Genomic DNA, 19,493 nt, shown 5'->3' on the forward strand with positions numbered 1-19,493 from the left:
GGCAGGACTTAGGACCCCAGAGAGGAATCCCCAAAGACAGGCTCTGCCTTGGTCCACCAAAATCCAAAATGGCAGAAGTGTCCAAGTGAAAAAGCTGTCATGGTACCCAGGCTTAGGGGCAACACCGGTTGCCTGGTAAACACAGGATAATCCATTTGAAGGGTCAAGAGTGGTTAGAGATCTTTCATTTAACACCCTGAAGCTCACAGAGGGTCACTTAGCCAGCTCCTGGCAGAGTCGAGGGGAGAATACAAGTCCCTGAGTCCCAGTCCTACGTCATATTGCTATTGGGTGGATTGGCAATCCCTACTGCCTTCCTTCTCCTACCTTCTAGGTGTGGGTTGAGGCTTTGTGATCATGAGCCCCTGAGCCTAAACCCCATGAGGGACAGGCTGAGAAGAATACCCTATGGCCCAGCCATTCACTGGCTTGTTTGCAAAACTGGGGAAAGGGGTAGAACTCATTAAGTTAAATGAGGCTTTGGGGTTTTTTTTCTAGAATTTAATCGAGCATACATTCTGTGCCTCCCTTTGCTCCCTGGAGCAGAGAGATGACCAGGGAGAAGGAGGGGTAGAGTTTTATCAATTGCTCCGATTAAAGGCATGAGGAAGGAATGGCTTCTCTCCAGGATGTGGTTTACATTGGGGTTCTTGAGTACCCCAGTTGGTTTTCTGAGACGGGAGGCTCAGGGCATTCCATACACCGTCAACCTGTGAGCACCTTTCTGGAACAGATGGTAAGGGAGCTGGTGGGGCCAATGCAGCAGCAGCAGCAGCAAGACAGCTCATGTGACCCAAAATAGCAGTCATGGGAGCACAGGGTCCCCAGTGAGGGAAGCTTAGGGTCCCCATGTACTTGAACTGTCCAGAGATCTCCCAAAGAGAGAGAGAGGGCTTGCTTCCCGCCTGGATTGTTCAGTGAGTCAGCAACAGAAGGCTCAAACCTGATCAGGGCGAAACCTAAGGATATTCAAGTCGCGGCAGGAGCTGAGCGGGGAGAGGGTGGTTCCTCACTTTCAATATTGTAAGGCTTGCTGGGTGCAGAAGTAATTCCATGTCCTTTGTGTGGCCCTAGGGGGCAGTGGACCAGGACCAGTGTGGGGGTGGGGGCCCCAAAATTCAGGCTGGCCCTGGAACAGGCCTGTTCATTATCTATCAACTCGCTGACCCTGAGGTTCTAGTCAAAATTTCTCACAATAGAAACTCTGTTGGCTGCTCCCCCAATGCCAGGAGTGAACATAAACAAAGTGGCTAGTCCAATTCCTGGTTATTCTGGTTATTTCTCTAAGCTTTCATGAGAAGGCCGTGTGCGCTATGACTATAAGTAAATGTCCCCAGGGCCTGTGCTGGTCTCCAGAATTGGCTCTATGTTGCAGTCTCTCTTGAGCCGGAAGCTTCCCCTCTCCCCCACCTGGGCGGATGGGTCTCTACTTGGAGGGAACACTCAGACCTTGGGTTGCCAACTTACTGTGGCCAGTGGTTCTTCAAGAGGCTCCGTGGTATGGTGCATACAGAACGTGAGCCCCTAGTTGGGGCACGCCTGAGAGCAGGAAGGGGCAGATCCAGGAAGCAATGCTCCATGCCATTTACAGAAAAAAGGTCTCATATGAATAGGTCCCGGTCTTATAAGGGACTGCTGTTAACTTTCTTTCCCTTAGTCCTGGGAATTTGGCTATTTCCTTGAATACAGATGCATTCCCTTGCTGTGGCAGAGGACATGGTCTATAGGCTACACCTTGTAAGTGTGTATGGTAGGGGTTGAGTGCTGTAGCCTGTTTGGGGACCGTGGCATGCAGAGCAGGCATTCAATAAATGTTTAACAGCTTAATAGCCATTTATGCAGCACCTACTGTGTAGCCGGCTCCACAACTATTGACCAAAGGAAAGCACCTGCAATTATATCTGTCTGGAAAAATAGACTGACTGGCTTCAGGAAGTGGCTATTATCACTCCAGCTTACTCATAAGCAGGAGTATAGATTATTCTGGTGTGCATTAGTTTAGCCTCGTTCTAGGACTCATTTGGTGCCCGTGACTTGTTTTATCTTTCCTCTGTTGCTTACATACTTAAATTTTCCTTTTGATTTGTTTGTTTTTATTTTATTCTATGTTTTCCTATAAATTGCCTTCCATTCTTCCTGGGATAATATCAGGCATAAAAACGCATACAATTAAAAGGAGCAGGAAGAAGGCAAGCATCAGCAGAGCTTACAGGCTATTAGGACGATTAAAACAATGGAAAATGATCAGTCCCAACTATGTTCTCCATAAAAGGCCGCACAGGTCAGTACTGGACGGGATAGGGCTGCTGGTCAGCATGGCCATCAGACCACGCCACTGGAACCAGCTTTTAGGGAGCTCTGATTACTTGTCAGATCTTGAGCTCAGGGGTGGCCACATGTCCCCTCTTTTCATTTTGTCACAATTATTCTGTGTAGGAGTTATTATGGTTTCTGATTTTAGTAAAGAGGTTCTCTGACATGGCTCGTGTGAGGGCAGGTCTGGGTTTGGACTGATGTCCATCAGAGCAGTATCTGCACGAATACATACAAAGCTCTGCTGGCTCTCCTCGGCGAGCTAGGAGTCCACCCATGAGGCTTCTCACAGCCCTGAGATCCTGCATACCCAGCCCTGGGTTCCTCTAACTGCCAGGAGGCCCAGCTTCCTCGGACCTGCCAACAGAGACTGAGACAAGGGCCTTTCAGCAGGAGCCAGTGGACAGCTTCCCTAACATGTCCAGAGCCACACAGAGGTAGTGGGACGCTGCAGCTACCCAGTTAATCATGGGGTGTGCCATGGAGAGGTCCTTGGCACTCAGCGGCATACTGAGCCAAGCCCAAGCCGCACAAGCGCACATGTCAATCGCGGATTTGTCTCAGTGACCAAGCCCCTACACGCACAGTGGCATTTTAAGTCTTTTGTGCCGACTTGTGTCCTTGGCACTTAACAGACATTATCTCATTATCTCACAATGACCATTTGAGTTTAGATTAGTTTTCACAATTCAGTTAATACATTCATTCGTATATTGGTGCAACAAACATTCATTGACGGCCCAAGTTGGGCCACCACTGCGCTTGCTCAGGAGAAACCATGGAGAGTAACACACAGCCCCTGACTGAAAGGACTTACTCACCTGGTGGGGTCGTGGGTCTCTCCTGCAACGATGAGACAGCCAAGGTTAACAGGGGCAAGTTCCTTGTCCTGCGACATTCAGCTGCGATCTGGTGCCTCCAAAGCCTGCTCTTTGCCCTGAGCCAGGCTGTTCACAGCCCATGAGAGGCCATGCTGTGCTGGACCCATGATGCTGACAGAGGACCTTCTGTCACCTCTGGGCTGTCACCTTCCGTCTCCACCACTCTCAGCTCATGCATGGTCACAGAGCTCAGCATCAGCCTGTAGTCCCAGTGGGCCTGCAATGCAGGTCCAGGGCAGAGACTGCTCAACTGGCCAGTGGGACGTGAGCTCCTGGCTATAATGAACCACTGCTCTGGGAGCTTGTGCACCCGGAGGGCTCAGAGGGGTCACTGCAGGTGTTATCACCTGGCTGTATCACCATGAACCTGAAAGAGTTCCCCCCACCCCCAGAAGGAAAAGCTTGGGTATGAGGAGCCTGGAGGTTACCAGCTACTACTAGGCCACTGTTCAGACTCCTGGATTACAGGGGGATCCATCAAATACCCTAACAAAGGAAAACCACCATCCAGACACCGACGTGGGGAATACGGGAGAAGCGCGGGTTGACCCACCTTGGCGAACAGGATGGAATCCAGACTCCTCTCACACCCTCTCTGAGCCCACATTCACAGCTCTTCCTGATTTACTGTCTTCCCCTCCCACCTTCCTCCTCCTCTTCACCCACCCCTCTGGAGCCTCACTGGCCACATTGTCACATCTCAGGCATATGGCACATGTAGCCAAGACCAGACTTTCAAGCATGGCTGTAGTCTTTCCTCATTGAATGCCATCCTTGCCAACCACAAAATGACTTTGGCAAGATACTTTACCTCCCTGTGCTTCCATTTCCTTCTCCAGAAAAATAGAGAAATGGAAGGAACCATCTCGAAGAGTTGACATGAGTATTAAACACTATTCGTCAAGCACGTAGGATATATCCTGGCACAAAGAATGTGCTAGACAAGTGTGAGCTATTGGATGACTAACTTTCCTTCAGGTGTGTGCTCACCCTGTCACCTCCTTGTTGAGGTCCTCCCTGTTATGCCCCCGTCTGGACCACCTCACCGTGCACCATTTCTTAGCATCTCTATCTTTGTATCGGAGTATTGATCACAGCTTCTGTCTCTACAATGATTGCTCTCATCGTTTCAAATCCATGTATGTGTCTCTGGACCTCACCCGCAGCAGTGCTGAACATCGTATATAGCACAAGGCAGATAGTTCTCAAATCAAATGAATGAATGATTTGGTGAATCCTAAGACGAGAGACTTATGATGTGCTTACTGGAGTTTGAAAGAAAGCATTTTTGTAAGTCCATGGTCTGAGTGTGGCCTCGTCTAGTTCTGTATTTTGCCATTGATTCCATGTGAAGGGTCCTTATATGCTTTGCTACTGAACTTTATGCATGAGTAAGGAGACAGGGTGGGAGGGAAGCATCGAAGCTTTTAAGGAGGAGAGAGACAAAACCCGATGTGTGTTGTGGGAAGAGCACTCTGCCTGCAGGGTGGAGAATGGATGGGGAAGGGGACAGCTGGGGCAGAAGACCTGCCATGGTTCAGCGTCATCTGGGGAAGGGCCAGCGTGCTCGGGCAGGGGCCAGGGTCCCCAGGACCACGCTGAGGAGGCCAGGGGCTGTGGCTCACATGGGTTGTATCTTGCAGGATCCTGGAGTTGCAGGACACCGGGGACCTCGACGTGCTCAAGCAGAAGTGGTGGCCGCATATGGGCCGCTGCGACCTCACCAGCCCTGCCAGTGCCCAGGCCGACGGCAAATCTCTCAAGCTGCACAGCTTCGCTGGGGTCTTCTGCATCCTGGCCGTCGGCCTCCTCCTCGCCTGCCTGGTGGCCGCCCTGGAGTTGTGGTGGAACAGCAACCGGTGCCACCAGGAGACCCCCAAAGAGGTCCGTGCCCCGAGTCCTGCTTCTCCTGTCTGCAGCCCAGAGGCGGGAGAGTCCCACTGGGTGGGGTTTCTTGCGCTTAGTACTTACCGGAGCCACTTGTGTCGAGACAACCGTGTGGACGGTTTGGCGGTGGGGGGATGGTGTCATTTGAGTTTGATTTTAAAGCAAGAGAACAAATGGAGGGGATGTGTTGATGCTTGAACGAAGTGCCAAGGCGCCCGCCGTGGCCACTAAAGTCCTGTATTTATCTATAGAGCGGGTACAGCATGAGCCGCGCCAGAGAGCCCTTCCCTACCCTGCCCCGCCCATGTGCCTCCACCCTGACCTGGAGAGAACAACTGTAGGGTAAGAGAGGAGACCTCATTCCTTCCTGGTTCTCTTTGCTTTCACATCAAGGCCCACAGGGCTCTGCTCTTCCAGCATGCAAGTAGGGACCGGCCCCTGCCTCTCCCATCCTCCCTTCCTCCCTTTCTGCCCTCGTCTTTATGGGGCCCATCCTTGCCCACGCCCCTCCAGGCACGCCCAGCGCAGGGAACACTGTGGCTTTGTCCAGACTCTGGGTTCTGGCACATTCCCCGCCTGATGAGGGCCGACCACAAGCTGATTCTGCCGACGACACTTCCTTCCTTTGGGGTTTCGCTTTTCTTCAAGCTCCACTTTTTAAAAAAATTTTTATATGACGCCTTCACCGAGGCACCCTGGAGTCAATTCCCCTAAGGTAGGGTGGCAAGGAGGCCATTTGGGGATGATATTCTGCCAGCAGAAACCTACACACAGGCACAGAGGCATAAGCCCAGCCACTCCATGGTGGGCCTGCCACATGCAGTTCACCTTCTTCTGAATTATCATCAACAGATCATGTTGTTACAAGTAGGTGTAAGTTTCAAACAAGAAGCTGCAAAGTAACCAGCCGCCATCGCCACCATCTCTGCAGCCTGGAGAGACTGGTTGGCCACAGCCCATAAATCAGTCTGTCATGGAGCCCTTGGCAGGGTGGGGGTGGGGACAGACTCTCCATTCATACCAGGCAGTGGGCTCTCTGTCATCACACTTAGTTTTTGCTGGAAGGACCTTGCCCTTTGACTCAGTGTGTTGGAAATGTCTGGGGACATCCATCTTCCTCTTCTGCCTTCCGTGTGCTCCCGAGGGGCACCCAGCAAAGCCTGGGTTTCCCATGGCCTCATGCTTCTCCTTGTCACCCCTGGGCCACAGGAGAGAAGAGATGAGACTTAAGGGAAAGCCACTGAAAGGAATGGTTAACGGTTCTGCCCAAGCTTCTTTTGCTACTGGAAATTTCTTTGTGAAAAAAATCATGGGAAGCACCTGTGGATTATTCTGATGAATAGTTTTAAGGAAAGGCCACAGATATGTCCCATTCCCAGCCTGCTTCTCACCACCCAAGGCCATATGCACAGAAGCATCAGGGTATACCCAGGGGAGGGTGGCCCTGGAGCTACCTCCCAGTGGGACCAGAGAGGACCAGATCCCATTGCATCCACTCTCCCTGTTGTTTGGTTTGGTTTTTCTCCAAACCCAATCAGCCATAACCTGATTTCTTCTGTGCAAATGCCCTTAGGTCAGGGGAGCAGAAGAGGCTCTCTGGGTTGGTAAGCATCTCACTGTCATGGAGGTGCTGAGCTGGGATGGCATGGGCAGAGTGGTTGCACAGGCTCAGCCTTCCAGAATGTCCCTTGTGAGCCAGGTGTGGGGAGAGGCCATTCTTCCTCTGGATTGGGCATCCTCATCTGCTTCTAGTCATCATGTCCCTTCACAACCCATGTTTAGTCTTTAGTGACAAGCCTAGACTGGGCAGCCCAGAATGAATGATCACAGTGTGTGTGTGTGTGTGTGTGTGTGTGTGTGTGTGTGTGTGTGCAAGAGAGAGAGAGACAGAGACAGAGAGACAGAGGCAGAGAGAGACAAAGGGACAGAGAGAGACTGAAGGACAGGTATTGGGATCGATTGTTGGAGAGACACAGAAGGCAGAGGTAAAAGAGAAATGCAGAGAAAAGACCAGGAGACCAAGGAATGACCTAGTGTGAGAACAGCTGTCTTCTTGCCAGTAAAGCATCCTAGTTTCTCTTTTGGCTTTTGCATAAGCCCAGGATCTCAGGCACAAGAGGAGAGGATGAAATACATCGGTCCTGCCTAGAAAATGTGGAAATTTCTGCCCCTACCACCAACCTGCTTCAGGTAGGAATGAGGACCAATGAAGAGGCAGGTTAGAAAAGCAGAGTAGCTGCCTTCCTTCCAGCTCCTTCTGGTGTTGCTAAGAACCTTCTTCTGGGGTTACATGGTAGAAGAAGGAAATAGCCCATCTTTTTCCTGTTTTTATGGGTTTCTGATTTTCAAATGAAATTTCTCCCTCCCTCTTCTTCCTTTCATAAATATGCCTATGGGGCATCGCCGTGTCCTCGGGGAGTTTGCCTCCACAGGGACAGATGTGGCAGAGAGGCTGATCAAAGCAGCCTTCATTGATCAGGACCATTCTCAAGTGAGCAGAGGGTACCATGGATGTACCGAGGGGCACCCAGCCCAGCCTGGGCATGGTGGGGACATAGAGGGCAGGGGTACTAGTTAGTGAAGAGTTCTTGGGGCTTGGAGTTGTTAGAAGTCAGTGTTGAAGGGTTGGTACAGATCCTAGACCTGTGAGATCAGAAGTTTTGTCAGGGTGAACAGCCTGGAAGGAAATAGTCCTCACCCTCCCTCCCTGCAGAGCTCTGGGGGCTGGAGTGTCAGCATCAGCAAGGGAATGTGAGTGGAGGAGGCTGGACCAGGGAGCAGGGGCTTGCCCTGAGGGACTTGGGTGCCAGTCCAAGTGGTTGGGACCTCATCACACAGGGAATAGGAACCAGGAAGGCGTTGACCCAGTAGGATATTAGAAACATATCTTTCAAACCTCCCACAAATAACAATGATATTTAATCCAGAACCACCTTGTGGTACTGGTTGCCTGTGTTTTATGGGGCAGCATTTGCAATTAGGCGAGCGTGTCTGGTTCATCTTAGAATGCTTCATTTGGGGGCATTGGCCATATTTCTTAAGAGCCAGAAAGCTGTCTTTGGGTGTAGTTCTTGTTGTGTTTAATGGCTTGTGCTGAGATGTCTTCAGACTTAAGACACCTACTTGAGGAAGAATAGTAATGTGTGCTCAGCCCCTTAATATTCATGTGGATTCGGGCTCATATTTTTTCCCGCAATCAGACTATTATGTAGTTACCCAGTGCAGGTGAGAGCAGCAGCCTCTGTGGCGCAGGAAAGAGCCGCCCTCGAGATTTATGGGGGAAGTGGAGCCATTGCTCGGAGAATAAAATCTTCATGAAATAAAGATGAGAGCTGCACAAATGGGAGATGACATGAAGAGTGAGGGATGAATCACCTGTCGCTGGGCTGGGAACGTGGAATGCTTGTGCTGCCTGCTTTGCCTGCCCTCCCCCAGGCCCTGCCTCCACCGCGGTCAGCCGCTGACGGAGGCCAGGGTGGCCGGGCAGCGGGGGCAGGGGAGCAGCCCATGGGCCAGCTGCTGTCTGCCTGTTCCGACAGCTCACGCCTGCTCTCCATGGAAGATTTGTTTCGAGGGATGCTCCCTTTGGCTCTACGCCCTTCCCTGCCTCCACTCCTCTGACGCTTCTTCAACTCCATGGAGAGATTCTTCTCTCCTGTACCTTTCCCCTCGTCCTTTATGCCAGCCTCACAGTGTTGCCCTGAGGTGCCATGAAGGAGGGTGTGGGAAGTGCCATGCACTGCACCTGCCCATGGAACGTGCTTGGGGAATGGCAGCCAAGGCGCTACTCCATCCCAAGGACCTTGTGACGGGCAGTCATGAGTGTGGGGAAGACAAGACACATCTTACGGCACCTTGTCTGTGCCAGCAAAATTACACATGATCTTCTTACCTGCCCTGATTCTCTTCGAGAATGTTGGTGGAAGGCATCCTTCGCCCTGGAGAAAGAGGATGCAGAAGTGGCTGGGACAGAACTGGAATACGAAGGATGTGTCTGCCCCTGGGCCTTCCATGGGGTATGTGCAGGAGCAGGGGTCCCTACCTAGCATCCCCCGGACAATTTGGGGAATGAAAGGTGTAAGCTGGGTTTTTTCTTGAGCCGGGATCCTGACTCCTAGCTAGGTGTTGACATCCTCTGAACCCCAGTTTCTCTCTTCTCCTGAAAACAGAGCCTGGCCCAATGGCTGCACTGCCAATACCAGACCTCTTAGCAAGAGGGTGAGGATAATGAGTGTACGTTGCAGCCCATATTCCAGGGCCTTCCAGCAGGAAAGCAGTGAAAGCTTAGCATACACCAGTGTGGACCTCACAACCAGTTCCGACATCACGCCCCTCTGGAAGATTTCCCCCGCTCACCTCCACGGGCCGCCTCCCCTCCCTGTGTGTGCACTCGTGCTGACTGCAATTCCAAATTGCTGTGAATCGTTTCCCTGCTTATCCCTGCTCAAAGTCCACTGGCGCTTCTCCACCTCTGCATTCCCAGCACTTAGCCCAGTCTCTGGAACAGCGGAGCTCTCGTTACGAGGTGATGGATCTAACTGAAATATTGAGTATCTTCTATATGCCAGGGACCAAGATGGATGCTTTACTGAGAACATTAGCTCATCTGGTAGAAGGAGCTCAAAAGTGTTTATTGAATGAATGAACCAGTCTGGGCTCCTATAAAGAAAACGTTATTAATGTTAAATTGTTGTGTAATCATTGCAACTGGATCAATGGCTTTCAATTCTGGCTGCACATCAAAGGTGATTAATCCTGGAGCTTTTTAGAAATACAGATGCTTGGGCTCCATTCCCCAAAGGGTTGTATTGGGTAGATCTGGACAACGGTAATTTCTAAAAGCTTCACACATGCTTCTGATATCCTGACAAAGATGAAAACCACTGGTCTGCACCATCCTTCCCAAGGGGAAATTGGGAACACACAGCCTGGCATAATGGAAAAGAGCCAGGTTTTGGAGCCAGGTAGATGTGGACTCTGATCCTGACACTCCACTTACCATGAAGTTGTGTGACCTTGAGCAGATCTCTTCACCCGCAGCCTCAGTTCACCCCTTGTACACCTGCTGCTACCACCTATGATGGAAGGTGTTCTTAGTTCTCTCCTCTTTCTGCCTTTCCCCTACGAAATGTGTGAGTGAGCCTGTTGGAACTCTTTCTCACGATGCTCTGAAAACTGCCCATCTCTCCTGAGACCACTCCATTAACTGTTGAACTTCTTTGCTCTTACCCAACCACTAGTCTCAGACCTCCAGCCCAGCCCTTTGAAGCCGGGCAAGTCTTTGGAGCGATACTTAAGGAGATCATATTGATAGTGTTTCTCCCGGCTGTTGGGTCTCATTTAGAACCCGGTTGGTCTCAGTGGTAACGGGAGAACACCTCTTCAACTGTCCCAGTCAGGTGTGAAGTCCCTCATCCCATTTTTGTTCCATCTCAACTTAAAGTAAAAGCCGTTGGACACCAAACAAAGTCGGTTCTAACGAGTCCCATGTGTAACCGGCTGTTACGTAGATGATAGTTTAGTTAATTACCGTTTTCCAGTACACTGAATTATTTCCACGTTGGTGAACAGCGGCTTAATTACAGAACTTTCTCTCTCTGCAAGACAATGCCTGGGAGAGGGTTCCCAGTCACCTCTGTTGGTGCACCTGTCATCATGTTTAATATGAGGGGAGAAACGCAGAATTCGGCTGGATTCGTGGATAAATGCAGTCTGTGAATTTTATGTCATATTCAGGATGTTTGACTGGGTCAGTAACCTACAGTAAATTAATGAAGACAGCAGCAAGTTTCCATGCTGTTGAACACCAAAAACTTGAGATAATGAGGATGTAAACTGATGTAGTTCACATAAAAAAGTCCATTATTTGAATTTGCATAACATAATAGAATGTCCCATTTTGTCTAAAATATAGATAATTATTCAAATCACTCCTGCCTCTTTCCTCAAGCAGGCGGATTATTTCCGCCTGCTCGTTCCCTGGCCAGGGGCCACTGGAAATGACTTCGTGTGAGCTAAATCTGTGGCCCCAGGTGACCCAAGATTATGCTTTCCGGCTTTACCACACAAGGTGGTTTTCTCCAGTTCTCTTGGGCTCTGACCCTTGGGCTCTGACCCCTAGACAGCGGCGGAGGAAGCAGGCAGCTGAGGGACGTCGTGGCAGACTCAGAGCCAGACTGCATGTGTGTTCAGGGCGGCAAGGCATTTTCTTTAGTTCTTCTCATTTTGCTGTCCAGTTAAATGATCAAATATGGGTAGCTCACGATGGCACCTTGTTCCTTCAGAGTTTGCTTTGTGTGGGAGCTACCGGCAGAATTTGACTAGAATGAAGTGCCACTGGTGCGGAGGGGATGAATTGCTTGACTGCCATTTGGGGTGGGAAGGTCTCCCTGGAAAGTCTGTTCAGTTGTGTGGGCATTTTGTCTGGGTCCTGCTGTGGAGGGGTTATGGGCTCATGACTGACCTCCACTGGAAGCCCATACCCACTGCATAGCTTTATAGTCCTTGGAACTGCTTCGTTGGTGCTTAACTTGAGGCACGAGAAAAATTATTTGGATTTAGGGAATTATTCAAGCTCTTTCCTCCAAAAATACTGATTCTAGGATAATTAGGCTGTCTCCACACCAACACTCTGGGCTGGCTTTTATTCTAGATGCTTTGGTATTACCAGAGCAAGTCCTCACAGCTGTGATGATTATGCTAGGTCGTAGCCAACCACTTTGAGAATCTTACTCTCCAGACCTCTTCCCCCTTGTACTTCTCTGGTGAACAGTTTCATCTCAGAGACCTCTTTTGCTCGCATTTTTCTTCAGAGGATTTTGGGTGGTTGGCCTTGCCTCAAAGCTCTCCTTCTGTTTTGTGTCTGTGGCATTAGATAGAGAGGGCTCCTTACACTTGGTCCCCACACTCGACTCTCTGCCTCCCTGTGGCCTTGTTGGGCAGGAAGTTCCCCTTTCTTTTTCTCTAGACTCCAGCAAAATTAGGAGCATCTCCTGAACGGTTTTCTGAGAAAAAGGGTCACACCCTTTCTTCTAACCACCAGAGTGAACAGAGCTGGGACCAAGATGCTTGCCTTCCACTCCAAATTAGTCCACTCCTAAACTTGACTTCTTTCCATCCCCCAAAGGACCCTTAAAGCCCTGGAAAGAAAATCTAAAGGGGAAAAGATGAGGTTGTGTAACTAACCAGTTCTTCTCATGATCCCCATGGCCATTAGTTTTCTTTCGATGGAAACTGAAGGCTCTGTCAACAGGGACACCTGGCTCATCCAACTTTCTATGAGCTTTGCTGTCTGCAAAGAGAAGGGAGGGTTATATTATTAAACTCCAAAAGTGTCTGAAATTCTCTCTCAACTTCTCCAGCTTCCAGGATCTCTGATATTTGTCTTATGTCCTTCCCATATTTTGAAATGAAGATAACCGATAGCTACAGAGATTTACCAACATAGCTGTGCAGGGACTTCGGCTGATGCAGATGACAGAGCTGTATCAGCAGTTTATCTGGGGCACACAGCAACCACGAGAAGGCTGGAGAAGCAGGATGGGGGTGGGCAGGAGTCAGGCTTGTCCACAGAGCTGGGAGGCAAGAGATAGGAGGACGGTCATGGAGCAGAACGTTTGTTGAAGTTTTACCGCTAGATTGGAAGGACAGTCGACTCTTTTCTATCTCTTTGTTCAGGATTCAGATTCAGTCCCATTGTCCTTGCTTGTGTCATGATCCTGCATGTTAGCTACAGGTGAGCAGGGTACCTGCCAAACTCTTATCCGGTGAGAAAGAAGGAATTCCCCAAGGCACACAGGCCATGGTCTTCTTAGGAAGAGGTAATTGATGGATGATGGCCTTAAAACAGCCAGGGATGAATATAACAGTTTAAAAAAACTATTGAAAATAGTTTCATATGCAAGAACAAAACCAAAGTAGATAAAACACAGAGAAAAAGGCAAGGTTGCACCGAGCTGGGTCAATATGCTGTAAGGTAATGAAAAGAACTTGAATTTGGCGTCTTGTATTTTTTACAAACTTAAAAGAGCCCGTGAAACACAGTGCCTGCATCACATTTAGTCAGGCTAAGTAAAGAGGAGCTGATACAGGCTGGTACTCTCCAGCCACTTTCTCCGGGGTCACCCATGACATTTGCCACCCAGAGGTGTCCTCAACTTGGAGCTGGTTTCCCAGCATCAGTGAGCTGAGCTCTGCTGTGTGGGGCTACAGATCCCTGGAGTGTCGGCTCTGCCCATGGGGGTCTGCCAGTGATTTCTGACGTTTCCATCTGGGACACAGGGCCACGTCCCATAGTATCTTCCATCCTCAAATCAGTTGGCTTTCTTACTCTCAGCTTTGCTCTTGACCCGGGATGAGGTCTTTATTGTCTCGTGGGTGTTGTTAGTTTTCTTTTTCTGGGAAAAGTTCTGGGAAAATGGCAGGTGTCCCACAGAAGCCAACCTCTGTCTACCAGTCATGAACTCAGCAAAGGTGTGGAGAGAGCAGTGGCCCTGCCTTCTCCACGCCGGGGGCATTGGGAACAAGGAGTAAACTGCAGAGGCAACCTTCTTGCTCGAGGAAATGTGGGTTGAGACTCCATGGGGGTTAACCACCCATAAGAGAGGGACGTTCATGCCAGCTACTCAGGGTGGCCTCTTCCTGGGGAAAATCCTCTCCCACCAGCCTCCTAGGATCTCAAAGCAGCCACTGGAATGGCCCTTAGATTTGTATGGTTCCTTCTTTTTTCTTTTGAAAGCACATTCAGGGCTTCTACATTGTATGGTATTTCTAACCACCCTACAAGACAGGCTCCTAATGTCACCATTAGACAGCCTGTGGTGTTCTATCTCAGAGCAGAACTTTGACATGGCATTTCTCTAGGAGTTTGACCTCAGGGAAGCATGGCGGTAGGCATGAACTTGCCTGGCACATTGGCACTTATACTGCTGGAAAATAGGAGTGAAACTTTGAACACCTCATCAAGGAGCTGGCGTGGCTCCTCCAGGGACACCTGGTCTCGTGCCCCACGTCCTTGGGGGGAATTGAGCAAAAAGAGTATATCCTCTTTGTCTTCTAGGAGGTTCCAAGCAGTTTGGCCTCCTTGATTTATTTTGATGTTGTAGACAAAACATCAAATTATTTGAAAGGAATGATACTTGCTCTGTTTTCTTCTCTTTCTCAAGCACACAAACAAAACCATCTCCTTGCCACCATTCACCATATGAGAAAGAGTCAAGTGTGAGGGTCACCCATCTTGGCGGCCTCAATCCTCTTGATACCAGGAATGTCCCCCAAGCCCTGAGAAGTCCCCTTCCTCACCATCCCCACCATCTTCCTCATCCAGGAACCAGCCCTGTGGGCCTTGGAGACAGGGATATGCCTGCTTGCTGGCTCCTCTGGAGATTCCGCACGGGGAGAACTGGGGATCTCAGGGTCAGCCCGGACTTCACCTCCTACTCCAGGCTTCCCAGGCTGCCCCTGCCCATCACAAGGGTTGTGATTCCAGGGAGGCCACTGACCTTCCTGAACCCAAGCCTCGTCTTGTGGACGATGGGGATGATCACACAAGGCTTTCTGAGGATTACGAACTCTATGGCAAATACATGGGGCCCACTAGGGGCTCGAGGACCAGTTCCTTTTAGTCCCGTGGGAACTCCTTTATTCTCCTTTTGTCTCTGCCGGTTCCTCAAGGCATCTTCTCACAAGGGTTGCCTCCGGGTATGACAGGGGTTCTAAGCAGAGTGACGAGGGGAGGCACGTGTTGCCAAGGCCTGCTTGCTGGGTGTCCGCTACCTGGGGCAGCGTCCTGGGCTACTGGTTCCCCACATAACGGAGGGCCAGCCATCCAGGTGGGGGGGGTGGGAGAATTGGGGGGATGCTCACCCAGTGTCCAGCAGGCTGAACAGGCCTGGGGTCTCCAGGCCTCCCCGAGTTTGTGGAAAGCCAGCCATGGCTCATCTTAGGGCTCAGCCTGACCTTCCTGTGCTTTCCCTCCAGGACAAAGAAGTGAACTTGGAGCAGGTCCACCGGCGCATGAACAGCCTAATGGATGAAGACATTGCCCACAAGCAGATTTCCCCAGCGTCCATTGAGCTTTCGGCCCTGGAGATGGGGGGCCTGGCTCCCAGCCAGGCCTTGGAGCCCACGCGAGAGTACCAGAACACGCAGCTCTCGGTCAGCACTTTTCTGCCCGAGCAAAGCAGCCACGGCACCAGCCGGACACTGTCGTCAGGGCCGGGCAGCAACCTGCCGCTGCCCCTGAGCAGCTCCGCCACCATGCCCTCCATGCAGTGCAAACACAGGTCGCCCAACGGGGGGCTGTTCCGCCAGAGCCCGGTCAAGACCCCCATCCCCATGTCCTTCCAGCCTGTGCCGGGAGGCGTCCTTCCAGAGGCCTTGGACACCTCCCACGGCACCTCCATCTGACCGCGTCGCCTGCCCTGCCGCCCGTCCATCCACCCACCCGACCAGCAGAGCTTTTTAATACAAGAAAACAACAACACAAACCACACACACATGCACACACACACACAAAGACTCTTTCATTTTTCTTGTACATATGTGTAAATAATGACAGAATGGAGTGGGGTAAAAGTGTATTTTGAATATTCCCAATTTTCGAAGTCAGTAAAAAAAAACCACAAAAACTGTATGAATGACTTTGTAAATTTTGTTCTATATGAATAAAAAGGCAAATTACTTGTGATCATTCTGAAGTGCCAAAGAAGCCCCCTGTTCCTGGGCCTTTCTAAAGGCAGGAGGGGTGATCAGAATAGGAGCCCCTTCCTGCCGGGGGAGAGGGGAGGATGAGCAGCTATCCCCTTTAGAGGAGCCCCAAATGCTGCTTGTTGCCATGTCCCATGGTTTCCTGCCACGTTCCTCTGCTCCTGGCCCTTTGTTCCTCTTTAATCCCCTTGGGTAGATCAACAGTGAGCCAGCACTGGCGTGACCCCGGGCCACTGTGCTACAGGGTGATCAGCTGTTCCTGTCAGCCTGGGACTTAGGAGGCTCCCGGAACACGGGGCAGTCCTCTTGGTCACCCACCGCATGACACCATGTGCTGTGGGCCCAAGAAAAGCACCCCCAGTGAGGTGACCGTCTCTGAGAGCTTTGATGCTGACATGCTCTAGGGTCATACTATTGGCCTTGTTTTTTACTTTCTTTCCCCAGTTAGAAGAACCCACAAGTGATAGAATACGGGAAAGGGCAGGCAGGCCCCATCGTTGCCTCTGGAGGCTTGGCAGAGGTGGGCTTGTCCTTGTCCGTGTGAGCAGAGAAATGCTAGGTGTGGTGTGTGGGCCAAATGAGGTGGTGAGATGTGAGGCCAGGGAGAGGGAGAATATCCCCTGGGTTTGTGACCTGTAATTTCAGGTCAAAGGATTCTGTTGGAAAAGTGGAGGGAGGTACCCCGTGAGCAGCCCAGTCCCCTAGGTGATGGCAAGTGCTGGGAATAGATCAATGGGAACGTGTTTGTTCGGATAGGAAGGAGCCTTGGCTCCTAGAGAAGGAGCAGCATAATTTGGTGTGATGTGAAGACATGTAACTCATCCCCCAGGGAAGCAAAAGTGAAAGGGTGTCTCCAGGTCTAAAACTCTGCAGGCAGCCTGCCAAACAGCCAGGACCCAGTCCTCACTGCCTGCTTTGCCCCCTTCGCCAGACCAGAGGCCCTCAAGCAGTGAGCCAGCCCATAGCAGTGCATGGGCTGGGAGCATCATAGAGTCTCTGAGATTCCCAGGACGATCCCTGAACCTACGAACCTGCTGGGCAGCTCTGTTCCTTAAGGCTAGGACAGCCAGACTGCCGCGCCTCCCTCGTCTTTCCTGGGGCAATTAAACTCTAGACCCAGACAAAGAACCACTAGGAGCAGAGCAGTTCGAGTAATGTGAGCCGTATCATTTCAGCTCTTCTCCTGAAGACAAGGGTGATTCTGCTCTCCTAACCTGCCAGGATGGTGAACACAGCCCACATGGGGCACCCAGACGGCTGGGCTCCCTGCCCCCACCCCTCTCCTGGGGCTGGGCAGTAATCAGGGAGCTGAGAGCCCGTCTGTGGTCATGGAGAAATACAAAGACTATTGACTGCATCTCCTTTAGCCTTGTAGAGTTAGTCCAGAGGTGTATTTAGGAGGGTGATAACCAGCCCCGGATTGATTTCTCTCCTGAAGTCCTGACTGACGTGATTGAGCAGAAAGGAACGGCTGCATCACATAGTCAGCTAAAAGCACCCCGGGGAGAAGAGTGTTTATAATTATGTTATTTATCTCTGGATGCTGAGAATGGCCTGATATTAGTGCTACCGAGGCGATCCATTGACATTTCTCCAATCAGAGCCTAGAGAGCCAGGAGCCGGGCGCATGCGCACAGCGAAGCCTGGGTGGGCGGTGGTTTCCCTAAGAGAGGGCAGGCTTCATTTTCTTTCCATCAGCACTTTGGGGGCCCTGCCCAGGATGGTCAGTTTTTCATATATATCTATTTTTTTAATCAAATTCTGGTCTCACTGCCTTATCTCACTCCCAAGTCTGTTTTTCGCTGAGATGATCTGTCTTCTGGGGTACACCATGGATGTCTTGTTGGACGGCTTTGCTTAGAATGGGTGTCAGGGAGAGGAGAGAAACGGCAGGTGTGTGTGTGCGTGTGTGCGCGCGTGCGTGTGTGCGTGTGCGTGTGTGTGTGTGCGCCTGTGAGAAAGAGAGCACACACATCTTTGAGGAAAAGGTATTCTGCTTATATTAATAAAAATCCCTTAACACCTCATGGTGTTATTCTTCACCATGTTTATGTTATTTTTTAAATTTCCTACCCTTGGCATGAGGGGAAATGATTGATATTCAAGTAAGTTCTCCAGAAAAAAAAAATTCCCAACTCGGATTTCTGTGTCAGCTCAGAATGTATCTTTTTTTCATGCTTTGCTCTTTGGATTTATAACTCTGTTTAGACTATTCCATACATTTTAGGTATATTTTGTGCCTTCAGACACTGCAAATAATAATCAGCATTTGGATTAAAGTTGTTTAATAATAAAACTTGACTTTGCTCCCTACCCTCTTCTTCTCTGGGGTGAGGAAATGCTATCTGCTTGTTCCTAGGCATGCTGTGGTCATGAGCTGAGTTCTGTCCCATGGGCATGGGTGGTTGCGAGGGAAACTTCTCTGACCAAGTGGGTGTCAGACATGCCTGGGGGTGGAGGCACACCCTCGTTACCTGGTCTATGTCCAGAGTCCCCCATATCAACCAGGGGGCAATGTGAGGGACAGACTGAGAAGCAATTCTAATTTTCGGTTAACCTAACAATTTCCTGTATAATGTGAGTTACTAGAAAGCTCATAGGGGAGAATTTGGCCATCCTGAATGTTCCGACGGCCCTGTGGAGTGAACAACCTCTTAAGTGTCAGTTGACTTTGTCTCCTCTCTCATCCCTACACTCACTTTGACTGCAGATGAATTGTTTCTCTATCCTTAGGCCTAGGGCTAAGGGGCTCTCATTCTTTGGGGACCTACAGCTTGGCTTTTTAGCATCAGACCCTCAGAGGCTCTGTGGGTACCATTCTCCAATGAATATCCACCTGCCTGGAATCACCAGCCTGGGCCCTGGACCGCCAGATTCACATGCTTCCCCAGCCCCACCTCGTGTATCACAACTTTCCCCTCTGACTTCTAGGCCTTCCAGGAAGAAACAGCTCTACCGTCAGCCTTGGGCCAAAGAGGGCTGACCTGAGGCGTTTGGTTTACATTAGCAAGATCTCAACTTCCAGGAACTGGGAGGAGAGTGTCTAGCCCTAGTTCTTGTGGCTCCGCTCCAATGAGTGGCGTTTCCAATGCTGAATACAAATGCCAAAGCCTGGGGGGCAGGGAGGCAGAGACCCGGCAGATGCTCCCAGGTTATCTGAATAGACAGATCTGGACAGAACTCCCAAAGGCTGCATTGCTTAAGGAACTGCCCACTTCCTAAATTCTAAATCCTCTCAAATCCTGCCAAGGTAGAACTAATTCCATACTGAACTTTGTCTTCTCAAGCACTGAGAGAACAAAGACACACAGAGGAAGACAAGATCACTGGGCCTGACGGCCATGATGGCATGGAAGGGATAGTTGGTTCCTTTGGCTTATGTCTTCTCCTTTAATAATCATAGAGATGGACGAGGTCTGGTGGATAATGTGGGGCCTCGTGGGACCTATGCTTCTGAGACAAAGGGGTTATTTACTCACGGGGCCTGTGTCTGCCTGCATTTTCATTTCTCTTTCTTGAGGGACTCACCATTCACTCCCGTAGGTATGTGCTCATGAATTAGCCTCTATCCTTCAGCAAAAGCCTTGTTTTGTGCTCCTGGCTTTGGCAACACAAGATAGATAAAAGCTCCAAGAATTCTTAACTGACCTTTCCTTGCTACAGACACAATAAAAGAGAGAGTGTTTCTGTTCCTAATGTAACATT

At 50.4% G+C, this 19,493-nt stretch overlaps 1 protein-coding gene across 1 annotated transcript in view; it reads left to right on the forward strand.

Moving 5' to 3' along the window:
* GRID1 (glutamate ionotropic receptor delta type subunit 1) overlaps nt 1–15,684 on the forward strand; it is a 687,404-nt gene extending 671,720 nt beyond the window's left edge. The window contains exons 15-16 of the mRNA XM_040623983.1: nt 4,838–5,078; nt 15,060–15,684. Of these exons, the coding sequence (XP_040479917.1) occupies nt 4,838–5,078; nt 15,060–15,488 (670 nt within the window). The 3' untranslated portion in view covers nt 15,489–15,684. The remainder of the gene's footprint in view (nt 1–4,837; nt 5,079–15,059) is intronic.
* Nucleotides 15,685–19,493: the final 3,809 nt, after the last annotated feature.

The sequence above is a fragment of the Ursus maritimus genome, unplaced genomic scaffold (genome assembly GCF_017311325.1).
Source record: "Ursus maritimus isolate PB19 unplaced genomic scaffold, ASM1731132v1 scaffold_7, whole genome shotgun sequence".
NCBI classification, from domain to species: domain Eukaryota; kingdom Metazoa; phylum Chordata; class Mammalia; order Carnivora; family Ursidae; genus Ursus; species Ursus maritimus.